Source organism: Poeciliopsis prolifica, unplaced genomic scaffold, assembly GCF_027474105.1.
Source record: "Poeciliopsis prolifica strain line A6 unplaced genomic scaffold, Auburn_PproV2 SCAFFOLD024, whole genome shotgun sequence".
Lineage (NCBI taxonomy): Eukaryota > Metazoa > Chordata > Actinopteri > Cyprinodontiformes > Poeciliidae > Poeciliopsis > Poeciliopsis prolifica.
This window is the reverse complement of record NW_026562399.1, coordinates 3,308,018-3,329,445: the sequence shown is the minus strand read 5'-3', so window position 1 is coordinate 3,329,445 and position 21,428 is coordinate 3,308,018. Positions and strand designations below refer to the sequence as shown.

Here is a 21,428-nt window from a genome sequence, read left to right as displayed (position 1 = left end):
TGTATTCAATGCTGAATACAATGCATTTTCTCACAGATAACCCAAGTGATGAAATAATTGATGCTGGTTTGCCAGGATTGTTTGTCTTACACCCAGTGGCATAATTATTTTAATCTGGATGTTTTTTTCTGTCCTTGAATTTTAACTAAGATTCATTTTTAAGATTGGTGGAGAACCTTTATTAAATATTCAGATTTTAACAAACTGTGAGCAAACAGACAAACCAGAAAGGGATGAAGAGATTTTAAATCTGAACATTTAACCTCTGAGCACCAGTTTTCCTCCATTTTCTAGGAGTTTTCCCCAGCACTGTGGATTTACTGGCTTTAGCTTTTCTGACGTGGGTGTTTTTATGAATATTCCACTCACAAAGTGCAAGTTCAATTACATTAGCATCTTTTACAGCCAAATGCAAAACAATAAACTGCCTAGGAGAAGCAAACAAACTGCAAGCCAAATAAAGAAAGTATGGGTTAAAGTGAAAATACTGAAATTAGCAACAGAACTGGAAACAATACAGAACAGCAAGGAAACTGTTTATCTGACTGCAAAAGCTGGAAGCATTGAGCCGAACTAATTAAAGCGTTGTCAGGCAATTATGGTGACAAAACTTGGAGACAATTACAGTCAAGAATCGAGGTGAGGCAGACAGCATTAGAGTTTAATTAGTGACTTACTGCTCTACTACAGGTCAGTATAACAGTATGAAACTCACAGTGAACGGTGACGTTGATGCTTTGGGACATCCTCGTCCTGATGGCCCCCGGGACAGAGAAGCTGACCTCACAGGAGAAACGGGAGTTCTTGTCCTCCTTCAGTATCCTGTATTCCAGGGTGCTCTGCACAGAGTAGAAGCCTCTGAACTCCCGGGTCACCAGGATGATCACGTTCACCTCTAGAACGGTGAAAACACAGCAAGAAATAATGTCAAAATGAAGCGTTTGAATCAGCTCATGTGAACTTCTGTGGCTGATAATGTTAGGAAACCTGATTAGTCAAGTAGTCAGCATCCTCTGGGTGTAGATGCTATTATGCTTCCTTGAACAGGTTAGGACTATAGAAAACATGTTTATTACATATTTGCACAAAATCATTTTGAGATAATGAGATCTCATCTCATTATCTTTATTTTGAGATCCTTTCAGAATGAGATGTTTTAGGGCGTCTTGTCACTTTAAATCCAAATAAGCTGTTGCCGACCACAACTCCCAAATCAACATTTAAACTCGCATGTGAAAATAGCTGCAAACACAAGTAGACAGCAATACATATTTAAAAAAGCAGAAGTGGCGCTTCCAGCACAACCAACAACTGAGCACTTGTCTTGTCCAGCAGCCATTGTGCAGCACATAGAGCAGTGAAACCAGCTGACCAAATGTGCTGGAACTTGGCTTTGATTGCTAGGCAACGGTGCTGGGTTTGGTTGGGGTTGCTAGGCAGTGGCCCATTTTAATTGTGACTTTTAAGGTTTTAAGTTGTTGCCAGAAAATGGCTGAATTGTTGGATGCTCTTTATAGGCACGGTAAAGGTTATCAAACATTTCAGTATTATTTTATCTTTATCTTTCTCACAATGATTATGACAATGAAAATAAGGTACTGTAAGCTACAATAGCTTCATATCTTGCAAGTCACATGTTTTCAGCCTACTTCATGTTGTCAGACAGGTTCTATTTACAGGATTTTGTGATTCTATAGGTACTAACTTTTAGCAAGCAAAGTGAAATCGAGCTTTAGAAATATGTAAGTAATTACCAGGCAAGTACTTTTTCAATACTTACCCATTAAGGACTGCGCTGTTTTTAACAGGATAATTGCGCTAGCAGTTCTGATTCATGGATTATTTTATGGGTGTTTCTTATTTTAAATTTTTCAGCAAACCTGTTGCTAAGCCAAATGTTAAACCTTTACACCAATCAGATGCAATTTGATATAAATATTTTAAAATAAGGAGGAAAAGCCAGAGAGGTCAAAACTTACGTCCTACTTTAGGTACCAGTGGCTCGCTATCCTTGTACCAGGTGATGTTGGGTTTAGGAAATCCATTTCGAACCTCACATGATGCCACCTGGAGGGGATTTTATACAGTTTCAATTATCCAGATTTTTTTGAGATTTTATTGTTTTTGTTGACCTTCAGGCTGAGTTGACCCACCTTAGATGGCATCGTGTTGCTCACAGAAATCCCATTAGTGACGCCTTCAATTTCTGGAGCCTCTGGAGGAGCTGAAAAACAAGATATTTGGTCAATTATAACAGCTACATTTGCAACTGCAGATAGATGTTTAAGGTGTTTAAATCTTCTATTAGACTATACTTTGTGATTTTGTGCGCTGTCTTACCAAAAACCCTGAGGTGAGTCTTGCGTTCGGCATTGCCAGCCTCCTGCCCGTTGACCTGGCAGAAGAACTCCTTCTCGTCAGAGAGCTGCACGTTTTGGATCAGGAGTGTGTTTCCTCTCTGGTCTGAGGTCACCTCGATGCGGCCGGTGTAGTCTGTGTTGTTGTCAACTATCTGCTGGTTGACGTCACTGTAGAAGATCCGCATCCGTGAGCCGTTTCCTGCAGATCTCTGAAGAGAATCCAGGTGAATGAAAACATCATAGGTTAGGCGAGTCAAGGGCCTTCCAGAGGCGTTCCATTCACAAAACAAAGAGACGGCAGAAAGAAGTTTTAAACTCATCTTGAATTGTTTTCTAAAAGGGACTAGAGCTACAAGTTGTCATTGTCAACAAACATAGCAATCAATCAAGGTTATCAAAACTAGTCACGATCTACACCGATAAGAATGTTGTTAATGCACTAATAGCACAGCCAACTTTATGTTTAGCATTTTTGCTAACTTTAACTTTGTTAACATTAGCATAGCTAGGTTCCTCTGAATTGCTTTTCCTGGATAAATTTGAAAGTGTTTATTTGTAAACTTAAAACTCAAGACTTCTTTGTGAACTTAAAGATTATTTAGCTGTTCTGCAAACTTTCAGTTGAATTAAGTTTAACAACTGTGCTAAAGCTTTTGCTATCGACTGGTAAGCACTCTTAAAGCAGTTAGAAGCTTATATCCATGCTCTTATTTTAAAGAGGGTGAAGACTGATCACACAGCATTTCCTCTCCTTAAGTTGTCTCTTTTGTTTCCCTAATATCTTTGTTTCAAGCAAAACAGGGGGACAAACAGACAGTTTACCAGAGATATACACAAAATTAATACCTATGGGAATTATAAAACATGTTCATAACATCAAGATTTTAACAGGAGGTCAAGGATTTTAAGGGCAAATATAGTTTGAATTGAAGCTAACGCTTTAGTATTACCTCCCACTAAATATTGTGTTGGTGATGCCCTTTAGAAAAAGTGGAACTAATGTTCACATTAGTATTTTACTGTTAGAGCACCAAACTGTTTAATTATCGTTGCCCAACACTGCTGCTGTTTAATCAGATAGCAGGTTGTAGGCATCAACCTGCAATTCTCCAGGGAATACTGCAGCAAACTAAAGCTTTATGCTACAAGTGAAGCAGAAACCATGACTGTTTCTGGAACAGCTAGTTCCAGACGGACACTGTCAGTTTACTTACCACAAACCACTGGATTATGACAAAGCTGGGCTCTTCGTTCACACCAGTGAAGCTGTAATGGCAGGGGATCTCAGCCGGGTCACCGAGGTACGCCTCCAGGTTATCATTCATAGTCAGTTCCACTTTGCCCCACACTGAAACACACATTTAAATGCACATAAATCAACTGGAAAACCCACAATTACAATAAATCAAACATCCATTTCATAGCGACTGTGTTCTTTCTAACTAATTTTGACCTTTAGCTTTATTCTCAGTGCAGTGGGCTTGGCAGATCAATGTCCTCCAAAGTTGATCTGGAGACACGTTGGCACAAAGAAAGAAGAAAAAAGGCTTCTTGTCCACATGGCATCATTTTCATCTTCCTTCTGTCTGACTGACTGCAGCCACAAAACCACAACTTGGCCAGAAAAATCGGTTCCCTTGGCATCATTTTGGGAATGCAGTCGAAGGAAGGCTGGCCAGTTCGACGCTGGGCTGTTGATTCAGCGTGCCAAGAGCTTTTTCAGCCATGTTGAACTTGGCAGCTGTTCTATTGGTCCATTCATGCAGTGACAAATAATAATAAAAAAAGGATGACACCAAAAGAAAGTCATTTTTTTCTTTAATTTGTTTTTGGGGGATCTTAAAAGAAAACCTAGCTTTTCCTCCCACGTTCTCACACTGCTGCTAGTTGCTTTGTTATGCTCAGTGTAGTGTAACTTCATTTCCTCAACTCATTAGCAAGTGGGACTTTTGTTCTCACGTTCAGTCCTCATAGACATTACTATTATTAATTTGGGGGATTTATTTATTATTTGAACTGCATAGGCTGTTTAAAAACATAGGAATTAAATGCTGATGTTTGACCTTCCTGTGGATTAATTATAAAAATAGGCCTAAATATATGGGAGTGCATCTCAATAAGTTAAAATGTCACAGAAAGTTAGATTCTATGATTCAATTAAAGTAAAACTCATATATTTTTATATTCCTTATAGATTCACCTCTCAGTTTTGAAGATTATGGCTTAAATAAAAACCCAAAATTCACTTCATCACAAAAAAGAACTATACATAAGAATATTTAATAATCCATTATACCAACATTAGACACTGACACCTTGATAAAGAAGTTGGCAGTTCAGTGCTACATCCAAGCAGAGTAATGGAAAGTTTAGTGGAAGAGACAAAAGATGCATAGTTCAACAACCAAGGAGGCAAAAGTTGACTGTTTATAAGTTTGAAGTTTAAAAATGTAAAACTAGCTGCCAAGCATGGAGGTGGTCGCATCATAATGTGGGCTCTTTATTCTTTTTTTGAGCTGAACATTTGCCAGCAAAAAATATTAGGAGTTTTCTTTAAAAAAAAAAAAAACTTGGAAATTGTCTGAGTTTGAAAAGTTGAAGATTTGAAATATTTGAAATTCAAAAATGTCCAAGTTTTTGGTAGAAAATTTCTGAAATTAATCTCAAAATGTGATGTTTTTCTAGCACATTTTCAACTTCTCAAACTCCAAGTTCTTTCTTGGAAATTAATTTTAAAAATATCCAAAGCTTTTCCTTCTTTTTTCTTCCGTATCTCCAATGACCCTCATAAGATGTCAGTTTCCAGATATGAATGCAGATCAATCAATCAATCAAATTTATTTGCGCAGTTCAAAGCGTGTTACAATGTGAAAATATAAAAACATTATAAACACACCATACAGACAACAATTGTGAAAACCAGAAGCAGGCATTTCATTTTGTCAAGTGTCATCATTAAAATCATCAATACACATTTTGTCAAAGTTCCAGTTATTATGGTCCAAAGTATTTTCACCCAGGAGCAGGAACTGTAACGTTTTGTTTTTAACAAACGGCTTTAAATGATAAAGAAGGATCAGTTAGGAGGAGCTAAAGTTCACGGTGCTCCTCCATGTTTCCAGGGTTGGCTGAAGCAGACCATGCATGAAGGCGCTTTAGGAGTTCAGTTGCCATCCTGCTGCCTCCATTCAGCCTCCACCACCCACAGCCCTCCTCCTCCTCGCTCTCCTCCTCCTTCCCATTTTCGTCACCACCAATAATTTCTCAACTCATTTTTTTTCATTCCTGTCCCGCCTGCCTCTGGCGGTGCTCACCCAACCATTTCTTTAAGAAACGAGCGCCCCATTGTTCCCCCACCTGGGTGGAAAAGACCTCCACCCCCACCCAGCAGAGGTTAAAACCAGTTCACCTCGCCTCCAGTTTGTTGTTGTCGACTGCGATACAGATGATCTGAAAGGGCTTTGAGACAAGAAGGAGATTATGGAGGCTGAGGAAGAAACGATGTCGCAGAAGTCAGTGTAAAAAACGTTGTGTCTCCTTGGGGCCATACTGCTAACTTTTCAGCTAATCCGATTAGCACTGGGGGGCTGCTGCGGATTTGGCTTCCAAAGCCAACCTGGGGCCGCTCTTATCTGTTCCTGTTGTGACTTAATGCAGCACCAACACACATGACCCATGATCTGTAGACCCTGACAACCAAAACTGCTGCCTGTCGGGGTGCTGGTGAATACATTTGTGTCTGTCTGCTGTCTGTGTCTGCGCTATACAGAGATAATTCATTCAGGGATAAAGAACAGGAATCCATTTTATTTTCTGTATTTGTTGACAGAACCGCCAACCATTATAGCTAACTAAAACTAATAAAATAGCAAAGACTGAAATTAAGATAAAATACATTAAAACAGTAAATAATGAAATAATGGGGGACTAGAACTAACTAGAACTAAATTGTGGGTTTATAAAACTAAAACATATTGAACTGACACTTAGTTTTTCTGTTTATAAATCTATTTATTAGATGATCAAACTGATGTGAAATTGATTTTTTTTCCCCCCACACAAGAGATTTATGCTCCATACCCCTCCTGGTGGTGCTTACGCTGGCACCACTGAAATTAAATACCCTCATGCTTTGCAAATGCCAGCCAACAGTGTGTCAAGTAGCACTGCTGCTAAGTATTTCAGCTTCCCAAACTGTTTTTGTATAAAATATGTCAGACAGTGGTGAGCACACAACTGCTAATTCGCTAACAGTGCAGCTAACTTTTATTTAGTTCTGTAGCTAACTTTTTCAATATAAATAAACTGGATAAGTGCTTGAAAAATCTGTGAAAAGGCACATTTTTAGAAAATAATTTGAAGTCACGTTACACAGAAAAATCGAGGGTAACTGTGTTGTAAATTTGTTCTTCAATAGAGAATCTTTAACATTTCTATTGATGAACTTCACAGCACTTCAGCTCCTTATTTACAACACCTAACTTTCTGGAGCGAAAGAAACCTTTTGCATCTTGACCCAGACAAACATTGGGACAATTTTCATCTCTACAATCAAGTCTGACACTTCAAGGTCTTCACAAAGAAAGCAGAATAAAGGCAGATAATAACCTTTCAGTTGTTCCATTTAAGAGACAGACTCACACAATGGCCTCACACCGCTAAGCTGACAATAAAGAACCAAATGAGGGGGGCACTTCCAGGACAGCCTTTGCATACAGTTACTCATTATGCACCAAACACGCAGACAATACCCTCAGATGCTAACTAAAGTGGTCACTATTACTGGATTTTCCCATTCCATTAAGGCTGTCAGCTTAGGTCTCCAGTAGATCTGCAGCTCAGCCTCTGATAAGAGTCCAAATCACCTCTGACACAACAAACCGGCCTCATTTACTCACACTTAATCTTTCACAAGCTCCATGAGGCATGAAATTAGACTGGATGCTTCTTAGAACATAAAAATGTCATCTTGGAAATGCTGTTTAATCCCTCATTTTCACTGTTCGGATCAAGGTAATTGTTGAAGATTTGAGAAGAAATTAAAAAGGCGTGGACTGTGTTACAAAGTGACAGAACAAAGGGTTTTAAATAAAGGAAAAACATGATTTTGTAAAATGCCTTTCATTTATTCATTGCCTTTTAACCTTTTTACATTTTGTCATGTTAAAACTTTTATGTATTTTAATTTTATTTCATGTATGTAGAATATGAATTTTATACATTTTACATCAATAAGAACCTCAAAAAAGTTTTTAATATTTGAGTCTAGGAAACAAGTGTGAAGCCGATTTTGTGTTCCTCTGGAAAGGTCTAAAAATCAGCCGTTGTCGCTTTTTTTTCTCTGCCATGAGAGAGAGCTGACTGACACATCCACCTAAAAGGCGAATGTGATGAATAATAGTCACCTCATCAAAAAAAAATAAAATAATAATAATAATAATAATCCCGCTAAAAATCGAAATTGGAAGGTCAGGCTTTTCAAAGATCGGTGAGTAGCCATAAAACTGCAATCGGTGCAAAAAATGACAAAAGTTTTAAGAACTATGAATACTTTTGCAAGTTGCTTTAAAGTTAGCTTTTTTTTTGCTGCCATTTTGAGAGAAAATCAGCATTTTAAGGCCTTCAAGAGAAAATGTGTGAACAGATCAGCATTTTAAGAACTTCCAGCTCCTGCAGACCCAATCTGAAAGTTTTACACCAACACTAGGAGTCCCTCAGAGAGAGGAGGGTGTAAAAAGCCGGCATGTAAGAGTGGATAACATGCAGGAGTGTTTCTCAATATGCAGCCCTGATGTGCTGCCGAACACCTGGGGGACTCCCACTACTGGCTGACATCAAAGGCCACACATACACACCGCCACACAGAGAAAACGCACTGTGGGGATGAGAGCTCCTTGTCCACCTGATGTGCTTTCAGAAGCAGCATCTGGCACAAATCTCTCTGCAGCCTGTTCCTGACGTGAGTGACAGTGAGGGGGCTGGAACTATTTTCTTTCACACAGAGAGAGAGATAAGGAAGTGCTGCAAATCTCCTGAAAGACACCTCTTTATGTATCTTAGTCCTCTTTTTATTTCAATGCAGCTGAGCATGTCAGGGCTCCAGGTCAGAGCCTCCATCGGTCCTCCGAGGTCAATGAGGAGGTGAAAACTCTCAGCTCAAGACGCCCACAGAGAGAACAAGGCTGGGATACTTTGATGGACAAGACATGGAGTCTGTATACAGAGCTTCAGTAGTACACTGCAAAAAACTAAATCTGACCAAGTATTTTGTCTAGTTTCTTGTTCAAATATCTTTAGGACACTTTAAAGTAAGAAAAACTATCAAGGAGATTTCTTTAAGCAAGTAATTCTGTCAAATTGCTAATATTGGCAGATTTTTTCACTATTCCAAGACATTTTTACCATGTCATAAGAAAAAAACTAATTAATACTTTTCCTTTAATATTAAGGGATTATTGACTTAAAATAGTTATTGTTTACAGTATAGTGATGTAAATCAACCTGAAGAAGTCTGTTTCAAATGGGAAAGTTTTTCCAGGCGATGCGATTGCTGTGCCATGCTGACACAACCACACAGTTACCTAAACATAAGTAATAAATCATTTGTTTTTCTTTGTTATCTTTATTGTTGTCACAAAGGTACAGCAAAATAGTGTGATAAAGTTTGAGGTCTGTATCACCAGCTTATTTTTGCATGTTTTACCCTATAAAAAGCAGAACAAAATGGGTCAAATTCTGCACAATGGGAAACTTTATTTAAAGACTATTGAGTCTATGTCCTATGTTTTTGCTTGAGTCCATTAAGTGCAGAAGAGAATAAAGCCTGATATTTTCGTATGAATAAATGATGATGTTAATGCGTTTATTTTAAATAATATGATTGTTGTTGATTTGTTAAGTTATATAAAACCGTATTTTTATATTAAGATATCAATAAAATTGAAACAGTCATGTAATTTTAAGGGATTTGGGACATTTTTGTATTTTCATTCTGAACTCAAGAAATTTCTTTTTTTTTTATTTGGAAACTTTTCTGCGCTGCTTCACGTCATTTTAAAATCTGAAAAAAAAGCTGCAATCTCTGACTTTGAACGAATCGCTAATCATTCCCTCTGCTTCGCAACTTCTTCTACAGCTGCGTAAATATTTCATCACTACACCCGGTGGGTGAGACTTCATTAAAGGAGCAACACGAATGTTTTATTTATGCTTGTATCTGATGTTCAACAGTGAGTGTGGCGTGTTCCTCTGCGTCTACGACCCACCAATAAGGCCCCCTGCAGAGCTGCTGGGCTCCGGCATGCAGGTTGCTCTGCAGATACAGGATGGATAATTAAAGGTCAATGGGCTAAACACTGCATCATGGGGAGTTCCTTTTGCTATCAGTGTTAAAAAAAAAACACAAAACCAAACAGTTAAATGGAGCTTGATGGTAACAAAGTTCCCTGAAAACTAGAATTGGAGTGATTGAGCTGTGCATTACAGGGAAGTGCTGGAAATTTAAACATTAATGAAATGACGTATTTGTTCTCCAACAACCCTAACAACTACATACATCATCTTTTACTCGAGTTACAGCAACGTTAACTGAAATTGGCCTGGAAACAAGAACACATTTAGGTCAGTAGCTCAGGAATACTGGTAGGAATGCTTCAGTTTAAGAGGAAAACACTCAGTATAATTTTATTTAACTTCCATTTTAAAAATGAAACATTAGCTCAGGGACATGTAATGGGATTTTTGTTGACTGAATGGATTGGTATGCTTACATAAAAGAAGGAGAATAATGCAGTTCATCTTGTTTACGCGCAAGGAGCATTTTTAATAAAACAAAATAAAAAAAAATAAAAAAATTGAAGAGGCAATTCAGTCTTTTTCTGGTGCTGGAATCGAGAGCAGGTAATAAGCAGAGAGGCTTGCCTTGAGGCACAAGTCTCCTTTATCGTTATTGTAAAAATTAGTATTTAAATTTAAAAAAATGAATGTCATTCGTATTTTATCTGTGCTTATACATCATTTTTTGGTTGGGATTTTGAATTTTGTTTAATTATTACATCAATTTTAATGTGTTAAAACATTTTTAGTACAATTAATTGTGTTTCTTTCTTCTATACAAAGGCTCCAGCCTCCAGACAGAATGTGTTTCAGATACGCCTGTAAATTTGATGCACAAGCAACATCCACTAACAGCAATGAATGACAAAACCGCTTCTCTTGGTCAACTGAGAGTTAATTATTTCTTCAAAAACAATCTGATGGGACACCGGAAAATACTATGGTTGTGTTAAAGCTGTGCTAAAAGGAGTTAGCCTGTCAGAGAAGTTATTCAGGTCTAAAATAGGATCTGAACGCTGACATGCTAATGCTAATGTTAGCTCCAATGGTCAACATTTCTAAATTAAGGTGTGATTTTGATCTTTTTACAAGTGTGCACTGCTGAGACCATAAAAATCTTGAGTTAAATCAGAGTAATCCTTCAGCATTTTCAACATTAAAGTCGGTTTTTAAGACCCTGGTTACAATGCATCATCTGTTGAGTCACATTTGTAACTTGATGTGCTTTTTCTTTTTGTTTATAACAAAGCTGAGTCTATTCTCCTGAGCTGAGCTTCTGAACAGCTACTTAAAACAATCAAAAAAGTTTTAGAAAATGATAGTTTGAAGGAACAGATCACAGGAACAACAGATGCCTTGTAGTCATGGCTTAATTTTGAACTGCAGGGACGTTTTGAAACTAAACATTCATAATTAGTGGTAAAGTTTTTGCAGCCTTGTGTAACTGATCAACCCTCAGAGAGTAAATTAAATTTTCATCATGTGAGTCCAGTTTGGAAAAAGTTTACAAAACTGACCTTTTGAGTGTGTAAATAGCAGTGGTTCTTCCTTCATCTTTATTAAAAAGTGTGAAAGAGAAGACATTTAGATGGGAGCGTCCAGGTATGAGATGCTGCCCATCATCCTAACACTAAAAATAGAAAGCCTTTTTCCAATTAGACCTCTGACGACAGAAACCTACTAGATGCTGCGGTCCAACAAAGGCCGTCTTATCCCAGCCGCTGTGATCATCATCACCGTGCTGAAGTTGCTGGAAAATGCTACAAACCTCGAGCCAGCTAAATCAGCTCCTGGTTTCAGCTTCTTCTTCATAAGTATCAACAGTTCAGACTTTCAGATATTAAATTGTTGGAGGTTGTCCCGCAGTGCAGGCTAGCAGAGAAAAGGCTAGCAACAGAGCAAAGAAAACAAAGGAGGGCTGATTAATTCTGCTCATTTACATACAGATCCACATTATCAATCAACAAAATGAATATATTCAGAGGATTATCTGTTTCACAATCTTCTTGATGAGTCTGGGAAGATTTTGTGTACAGTTATATACAATTTGCTTTAATAGTGATTACAACTTACGCGTCTATTTCTCTGAAGGCATCTATCATGATTTTATTTATTACTTCATTTGAACTGTTTGCAAAGTTCTGACTGTATTTGTATTCAAGCAGGGCCTGCCCTGCAACAAAGGCTAATTAGTGCGTTGCTTCTTCTTTTATCCCGTCAAGCAGACATGAGGCGAGCTGTCGGGCAAGCGTGCCACACCCAATTCACCAGGATCAAAACCCCAAACCCCCCCCATAAAGCAAATCCCCCGCTGGGAACCCTAATGCTCTCAAAGAGAATATCAGAGTGATCACAGGTGCACTGCTGGGTTAATGAGGAGGAAAGGCTACTTACTGCATGTGCCCAGGCCAGTCCTACCTACAACCCCCCGACACACACACACAAACACACTCTGAAAAACAATACTGTTTGGACAGAACTCCGTCTCATTCCCGCTGAAAACCTTTGAACCTGCTGAATAACCAAACTGGTTTCCAACAGAGACACCAGAAAAATCTGCATCCAGTCACCGGAAACTCACGGCTGAACAACTGAGATTACAACAATGAGGAAAGTGATACAAAAATGGGTCACATAAACACATTAAAATCAAAATGATCACTGATTAACCACATTTTTCAGGCCTGATTACTGACAGATCAATAGACTAAAGAAATCACTTAACGGGACAGTTTTATGTGTTTTCCCCATATATGCAGTCATTTTGTAGTCTAAATGTAACTGTTATGGGTCTCTGGCACTTTAAGCAGCTCCTCCTCTTTCTGACACTCTGCTTTCAGGAAGTCATCATAACAGCATTTCTCCATTAAGCCTTTAACAATAATTTTACCAGTGTTTCACTGAGAGGTAGCTCAGCAGATGCACAGTTCCACCAGGTGTTAACTAACAGCTGCTGCTAGTCTGAAGGAGCTGCATGGGAAAAGCGACGTGCGGGCAGAGCGAGCGTTTAGACATCCCACATGACATCATGCAAAGCTCAAAAAAGTTGGTTTTGCCGCTTCCCCTTTGAGAGGAAGGTATTTGGCAACATGAAATAGGCCTCAAAGAACAAAGAATCATGCCCAAATCTAAATTAATTCAAGAGCTGGTGAGAAACAGCCGGTGGAAGGGTTATGAATCATTTGTACGACTTTGAGAAACTCATCCTGTAGCACATAGTTCATTCGAGTGTGCTGAGTCTCTTGGATCAGTACATTCATTCACAAGATCTGTTCACCGGATTGCATAGTTCATTTGTACAGAACAGGCCAATCTGCACCACAAAGAGCTGTTTACTGCAGCACAGTCTATCGCTCATTGTTTCTAAAAGCTATCTGCTAATGTTGTGTCCAATAAAGACAAACATAAACACCCACCCATCCCCATTCATGAGTATTAGAAAAACACTGTCTTCAGTCAGAAGCTTCTTCAAATTTGCTGTAATACAGACTGCTACAGTAAATCCTTCATGCCCACAGCAATCAACATCTACATTAACTCTTGAAGAATTTTGAATTCATATGAGTTGCAACAACAGCATTTAATTTCTCTTTCTCTTTGGACTCAATAAAGTATTTTTAATTGAATTTTATATATATATATATATATATATATATATATATATATATATATATATATATATATTATATATATATATATATATATATATGTGTGTATATATATAGTTCCACATATATATATGTATATATATATATATATATTATATATATATATATATATATATATATATTCATTAACAATTTTATGAGTTTTAGTTTCTCATTATTTACTATTTGCCCACTTTTTTCATTTAAGTGCCTTAAAGCACTCTTCAGCTCTAAAAATTATCTACCTAAAAATGGTGTGGACAAGTATCCAGTCCATCAAAGCCACTGAAGACAATGTCACATACCAATAGCAACTTCAACGCCAATCTCCCTCAACATGTAAATAAACACAGGTATGAACAGTAGAAACATTGATGGTCTACGATAAAAAAATGACCTTGAAATCTCTTGATCCAGGTTGTTTGAGTTGCAGGGGCTGTGGCTCCATTGGCATCCCTTCAGTTCAAAGAGACCAAAATTAGTATGTTTACAAGTGTGTCATTTTTACTATTAACCAGAGCTGCATCAGATAAACATCTGTGACCGCTGCAGTCGTTTGACCTGCTAATGAATGGTGGCTGTACTGGTTCCCACTGAAGAGGAAAGTCAGAGGTCAGAGGTTACCAGTCAGTTTTTTTCCGGCGTGAGAGAAGCTGAAACTCGTGGCTTCTGGTGGCCAGGCATTGTATTTTGACTATTATCTGCTGTAGGTCATAAATACCAACTGTATTATGTAAAATTTGATAATGCTGAAGTTAACTAAGACACTTGAACACATTAAGCTGTGATCCAAACGGATAGGCTTGTACTTCAAGCAAACATGCATGGGTGTTTGTTCAAAACTGGTTTAAAGTAGAGCATGCACCATTCACATGTGATACAAACTTTGATTGGTGATGCTGGGATGTAACAAGAACTCAATCTCAAAGTGTTAAAATGGCCAAATAGTGTTTTTATCCAGAGAACAAATCAATGGTAAAATCAGCTAAACAAGTGGTGAGCTGTCACTTGGTAATGCTAATCTTACAGGGATATTTCACATTTTTTCCAATGAATGTGGTGACTTTTATACTTGGAGTGGTCATACCTAAGATGAACAATTCAACAAAAATTAGATACTATTTCAAACACAGCATAAAAAACAGAAAAACTTGGTTCAACTGGGGACCAAAATTACCACATTTGTTCCATTTCTAGCTGCTGCGGTTTGTTTTCACACTGTACTGTGAAACCAAACAAACCCTTTAAGAAACCTGTTCCCCTCCTCACCTGTAGGGGCACCGAACCAAGAACCACTGAACGAAATGGCTGAAAAGTTCTGAAGAACACACTGAGCGCCACTTCCCTCTTCACCAAATGTAAACAAAATGTAATGGAGTCAGATTTTAGCAGTTGTAGGATTGCTCTTTTGTTTTGACGAAAGCCCACATGCCATTTCTCCCACTAGAACTACACTGGCACATTTGTTTTGGTTGTATTTACCCAGAATGCTCTGCGCTATATCCACTTCCTGCTTTGGAGTGGTCTCCAAACAAACCAGACTTTCTAGGCAAACAAACTAAAGTTTGACTAGGCAGATTGTGTGAATGCACCAAATCTGAGGTTTGGAACTGGCAACTCCTTTCAGTGGTACAAAGTGCTAACCACTGCTCCACCACAGAGCAAAAACATAGCTCTCTACAAAGAATTAGGTCACCTCCCTTCTTCCCTTTTAAGACTTTTCTGTTTAAGTTTGTAATTGCCAGAGACCTGCTTGGTTCCCTTATAAAGCAAAGGCAATGTTTGGTTGGTTTCAAAGTAATTAAAAGAAAAGATGCCAGCTCTCCACAGTGGAATCACACTGAATCCACAGTCAATAAAAAACAAATAAAGATACTTTACAAAACAACCAACAATGTCTGTTTTTTCTGTAAACCGACTGACTGATTTCATAAATGTTCTGAGAAAGAGCAAAGTACAACCACTTGCAGATTAGGAAGAGTCCACAGCAGACAGTGGAGGAGTGGGGGAGGGAAACTTGTGAAGAAAGGGCAGCAAACAAAGCACATGTGGGTTTTAGCTGCCAGTCGATACCAGCAGGCAGCATGAGGGGATTTACAAAGCTGTGCAAAACTAGACAACCTACATGATACGCCAACACAAAATAATAGAGGTGAAGTGGAAACTAACTTACAGTTTTAAAAAGTGCAATAAACCAACCCCAACTGTGAGTAATTTGACCTTAGTATGAAATACCGCAGTTGTATAAAAGTTCTGTTTCATTGAGGTGTAAAATCGAGTTACACCACTGGATGGCAGTGCTGCTTGTGAGTCTTTTGATCTGCTAAAGCAGTTTGTGCGTTAGCATGTCGTAGCTAGCATGCTAATTGTCCTGCTAGCTTAACAGCTAACTTCTACTGTAATTTTGGTTGGTTCTGTCATATTTTATGTTATTGTTCATGTCACAACCCATAAAAAGTAAAATTTGTTTTAACTTTAGGTTTGTGTTTAAAGGTTCCAGATTTTATGTAAAACATCTAGTATATTATCACTGAATGAAAATGACAATTACTGTGAGATGCTAGCTCTCTGCTAAATGGTAATGTATAAAATGTATTTTGGTGGGAAACACACAGATTCAGTGAGCAAAGGTTTTGAGTGTCTTACAATATCCTATATATAAAGGCTGCAACGTGTGTAGTTGGGGTCATTGCTCCGGCTCTTCATCAGAAACTTAGGTGAAGGTTCACCTACCAAAAGAACATCATAGTTATAATATAATATACATCTAGTCTGACTGAGTGAGCACGAGGCATTTTACAAAGAAGAGTGAGAAAAAAACGACGTACAAAGCTGGTAGAGACATCCCTCAAAAGACTTTTCTCTGTAACTGCAGCAAAATGTCAAGGGAGCTAAACACAACAACACCGTTCAACCTTCTATCTGTGGAAAATGTTGAAAACTGTTCATTTTCCTTCCACTTTACTTTCTGTGCTTCACAACAGCCTCGAACGTGTATGCATGTAAGCAGTCAGTAAAAGTCAAATGCTGGACATCAACCTTCATCAGAGATAAAACTCTATTTTCACAACAGGCTTGTTTTGATTATTACATAAAAATACTGTCAGGAAGTTATAACCACCGACTCCTTCAGTTTCACTGTGCCTTCAGACACACAACGCAACGTCCAACAAAGATACATTTGTGTTCAGAACTCATAAGTTGCATTGTTTGATATGGGAGAGGCTTGGGCCAGACTTTATCTTGATCTCCAGACTGGGAGACTCCAGTTCTCAGGGCTCAGCAGACAATATTCTCTACTCAGTGGGCAACAGCATGCCAAAACCTTGAGCCTGGGTCGTCGTTATGACTGGATTCCCAGCCGTCGAGTGGCCCTATGTCCCGCAGGGCCAGGGGAGGTGCGGTTCAAGTTGACACAAGCAGCTGTGGATAATACTAATGCTGCCCCTGTTCCCATGCAGCCGAGCATGGGGGCAGTTGGGAAGGGGGAGTTAGCAACACCTGTGGGAAGTCCATTTGTCAGGGTGATTTGTGGGAAGAGAGGGCAAACATGGGTGGGTAGTGGGTATGTGTGTGAGCGCAGGGATGTGGGGGGGAGGGCGGATTTAGTGAAACGTTATCACAAGACCACACACAAGGAAATCACCGTTGATGTTCCTTTTCACACACACCTGTGCAGCTGAAAAAAAGAAAAATCTTGCACTTCCTCTAAACCTCCTCTGGCAGATGCCCAAAGGCAAAAACATTTATATTTTTTCAGTTCTCAATACCTTGGTCAACAAAGGAAACTTTCCACTCAAAGATTACTGTCAAGGTAACCATTGATTGTACAACACTATGCACCAATCAGACGTCACATGACCATAAATGTTCCATTTTCTCAAATAGATCAAAGTTAAACACATAAGCAGCAGAATTTCTTAAGAATGAAGGACTGTTCCCTTTTTTAGAAATGTGCATTTTAACTCATGTCCAATGAGTGTCAAAAAAGAGTGCATTCACACCAGCTTGAATTAAATAAGCTCTTTTGTCTAGAAAATCTGGTTCGTTTGAGGAGGTGTGAATGCATAATTAATCTCTGACACGGACTAAAAAAAGCGAACTGTAAAAATTTCAGCCTAGGTTTGGTTGAAGTGAACTCTGGGGCGGTTTGAATCCATATGTGAAAAGAAATCATAACCATTCATTTTCCTACATGCTTATCCCTTGTGGGATCACCGGGGGTCCTGGCAGTCAATGGGCAAGAGGCTGAGGACACCCTGGACAGGTCCACAGTCCATCGCAGGCAACACAGAGACAAACAACCATACACACAGTTCAAGGAGAATTCAGAACTGTGACAGTCATGTTTTTGAATTGTGGGAGGAAGACAGGGTACCCAGAAAGAACCCATGTATGCAAAGGGAGAACAGGCAAACTGCATGCAGGAAGACCACACCATTGATTTGAACCCAGGACATTCTTACTGCAAGACAACAGTGCTACCAACTGCACCACTGTGCAGCCTTGAAGTCATTTCTGCTCATCTTATCTTACAAATTACTTAAAATGCAGAATATGGCACAGTTTACTTCTTCAGTACTAATGAAAGAAATCAATAAGTTATGATTTAGACTGTCACTGATTGTTACATAAAACAAAGTAAGGCAATTAAATAAAGTTGTGACGAGGCCCTACGAAAGAAAGCCATACCAGTTGATTATCGGTCAAACAGTCCTGTCTGTGATTAAGCTCTTTTGCTCTGAAATGTTATATCAGTGTTTATATAAATGCTAAATAAATACAAAAAACATTTACATTTAACTGAATCCCTTTTGAATAAAACGGTTAAATTTGAAAAGCTAAAGAGTCTGAGAGAAAAAAATCCTTTAACTTGGTGCACATGGTTTATTAAGTGGGAGCTTGAGTATACAACACTGGCTTTATCAGTAAACATCTACTGATTATCCTGGGAAAACAAAAAAGAAAGTTGGATAACCCATTTCTTGGCTGAAACATACATAAATTAACTTCCACAGACAAACAGATGGGGGAAATCCTTTCCCCTGAACACTCCACTTTGATTCAGCGGTTGATCTTTTAACAGCGTCCAATATGAAGGGCGAGGGAGTTGGGGGAGGATTTGATATTTAAGCATCTCTTTATCCTCTCCCTTTTGAAACGTCAAGTTCAAAGTTACAGACCAGCGGCCTTGATCTGTGAGCTAAGACGACCCGAGGAATTACCGGGCGACTGCTAACCGCCCTGACACGACAGCTTAGCGGCGAGACGCCGCGCGGCACGCATGGACTGTTATTAGCTGTGATTCTTTGAAAACCGGTAAGCAGATCTTTGATGTTTGCTCCCCAGGTTCCTGTCAGACACATCTAATCAAATCAAAGCTGTTCTTTTTTACCCTAATGAAACGCTCATTGTGTTTTGTGCTAACTGAATTGAAGTAATTTGATTGGATACTTTTTCAGGAAGTCTGTCTGGAAAACATCAGCACTCCCACAGGGTGAGATGTTCTTAACAGGCAAGCATGGGAAGATATGCACAAATACCTCTTCATTTCATTTTCACATTTCAAAGTTATTTTTTCAGTTATTCAGTCTTTTTTTTTTCATTGTGTATAAATGTCATTCCATTTTTATTTATGTGCACCTGTGTATAGCAACACAAAGTTGACCAAAGTGCTGCACAGAAACAAAATTAAGTCAATAAACACAAACAATTAATGCTAATATATATTGTATCAGTATTCAACACTGCAACATTTTTATGTTTTCAGATTTATGTTTATCTCACAATTATTAATAAGGGATCATCTGAACACAGCAGTGGCTGATTACTTCATTTTAACAAATTGATCAACTGATGATCTGTCAGAGTAGGTTTGGGTCCTGTTTTTCTTGTAACTGAATTAAAAAACACCAAATTCACAGCACATCTACATGCAAAGGTTGTTAAAGTCAAGCTAGCATAACTGAGAAATTTCTGTCTCCTTCACTATTTAAAAAAAAAAAAACTCTTTCCTGATCTTGTTTTCTAGTTGTAATGTTGACAACCAGTAGCAAACACTGCGTTCCTTTTTCCTTTATGTATAGATTTAAGATCACCGTATTATGTTGACAACTTGCCAGCTAAAACCAAAGGTAGTCATCATCGGTGAGCAGATTTTTGCCCTCCTGCAGGGAGCTCAGGGCAGGATCTTGCACACATGATGTCATGATGTGCTATCCTTAAAGTTTGAGTTGAATCTATGTGTCTATGAAGTTTAGCAAGTTAACTTATAGCCGAATGAAGCTTGATGTCTTTCTGATCTGCATCTCTCAGCCACCTTTTTTACACCTTTTTCAAAATATGAACCTAAATATTTAAAGTTTTTTGCTGCATTATTTAGAACACTGCAACAGTGATAAATATCTCTAACTATTTATTACATAGCTTTTGAAGTGAATAAAGCAAAAATAATGTGCTTAGCATGTAAGGGACAGATCCTATCCACTGATGTTAGAGGAATCAAATGCCTGAGGCAAACGCTTGAGGCAGATTGAGAGCACAGACAGCACATGAAAGCCCCAGAGGCTGAACAAGAGAACATGCAGACTAGATAAGTGAGAAAAAGCTGAGTCAGAGCTTAAAAAAGGAAGAAAAATAAGTTTACTTCACGATGCTTAAGAAGTTATGAAGTCCATTAAAGTTGATTCAAGTGTCAGCTCATTTTTCGTCACTCTTTGAGTTTGCAGAGATGAGGCTGCTTCAGCCGCTGTAACCCCGTCAGCACTTCTTAACAGCGTGACTTCCTCCACCTGAATGCAAGGGAACTTGTGGAAATGGTTATAAAAAGTTTTCAATGCCGCATTGGCCAGGGGGCTTCAGACATTTCTGAGGAATACCACCATATTAAAACTAGGATGTAGACTCTGAAAGACCAGCGAGCAAGGCATTGTGGGAAATGTGTTATGCTGTGACTTTTTTGAAGCCTGAAGGAAAAAAGCATCTAAAAGTCAGAATATTCACCAATACCATGATTTCTCTTGGCAGTTCTTATTTTTTCACCTGCCGTCTTTAAAAATGTTAAGTGTGGAAATAAATCAAAGAGGAATGAACTTCAAACTTAAGAAAATAAAGAATAACAACTTAATTTCAGAGACAAATTTCTCTGACAAGGTAAAAACCTGTGAATTTAAGACATTTAAGCCATAACAAAAGGTGTGGCATTAAAATTTGTTTTTATTGAACTTACTAAGAGGACAGTTTCTTTCTCATGAGTGAAACATGCCTCAAGCATCCAGTGTTATTTTTGACATTAGTTATGTTCTATTTAAAAAGCAGTAGTGCGTTTGTAAAGCTTGTCGATATCTGTGTTCCCGGTCTCTGCTGGGCAGCAGATGCCAAACTGGCTGGAGGTGAAGGAAGCCCATGGCGTCATGACTCCTCCAGCCCTGCAGGGGGCTTCGCAGAATCCCATTATGTCAGGGAGCTGCTTGTTCATACTGCTTTCAGATCTCCAGAAACAGTTTCCAACAACAGTTTCATTTGTTTGGCATCATGTTTGTTAGTTACGATTATAGTGACAATATAAAACTGCAACGATCAGCTGATGAGTGTAAGACAATCAAGCAGCCATTATTTATTAAGTGATAGTCTGGATGGGGTCTGTTTCATCAATATCACTGAATATTAGATAAGTATGACATGCTGAAAATTAAACATGGGGTTAATCCCCTCTCCAGAGGGATCTTAAAGCTGAACTCACATGTTTTTATGGCGTTATTAGCAACTTTTACAGAGAAAAGGCAGGAGAGGTGTGTTTGCAAGGCACAAAAGACTGATAAACCTCTTCATAGTCTGAAATTTTCTGTTACACAGAGAGGTAGCTGTTTTTGTATTTTTCAGCAGTTTTAGATAATCAAACTAATTTCAATGTCAAACAAAAAAAATCCAGAGTAAAGAAAAATGCATTTAAAAATGTTCCTTGTTAAATCATAAATTGGGATGAACCACACATCTAACACCACTGACTAGTGAATCTGTAGAATCAAGTTCTCACTTAAAAACAAAATGTCTGACAACACGAAGCAGGCAAAAAGATCTCCAAACA

General features: G+C 38.4%; 1 protein-coding gene across 2 annotated transcripts in view; it reads right to left on the bottom strand.

Moving 5' to 3' along the window:
- The window catches only part of mcama (melanoma cell adhesion molecule a), a 59,808-nt gene that overhangs the window by 15,729 nt on the left and 22,651 nt on the right, over positions 1 to 21,428 (bottom strand). For both annotated transcript variants that reach the window (XM_055046876.1, XM_055046877.1), the window contains exons 2-6: positions 3,575 to 3,708; positions 2,341 to 2,569; positions 2,154 to 2,224; positions 1,980 to 2,067; positions 716 to 895 (exon numbers count right to left, since the gene is read on the bottom strand). In XM_055046876.1, coding sequence (XP_054902851.1) covers positions 716 to 895; positions 1,980 to 2,067; positions 2,154 to 2,224; positions 2,341 to 2,569; positions 3,575 to 3,708 — 702 coding nt within the window. The remainder of the gene's footprint in view (positions 1 to 715; positions 896 to 1,979; positions 2,068 to 2,153; positions 2,225 to 2,340; positions 2,570 to 3,574; positions 3,709 to 21,428) is intronic.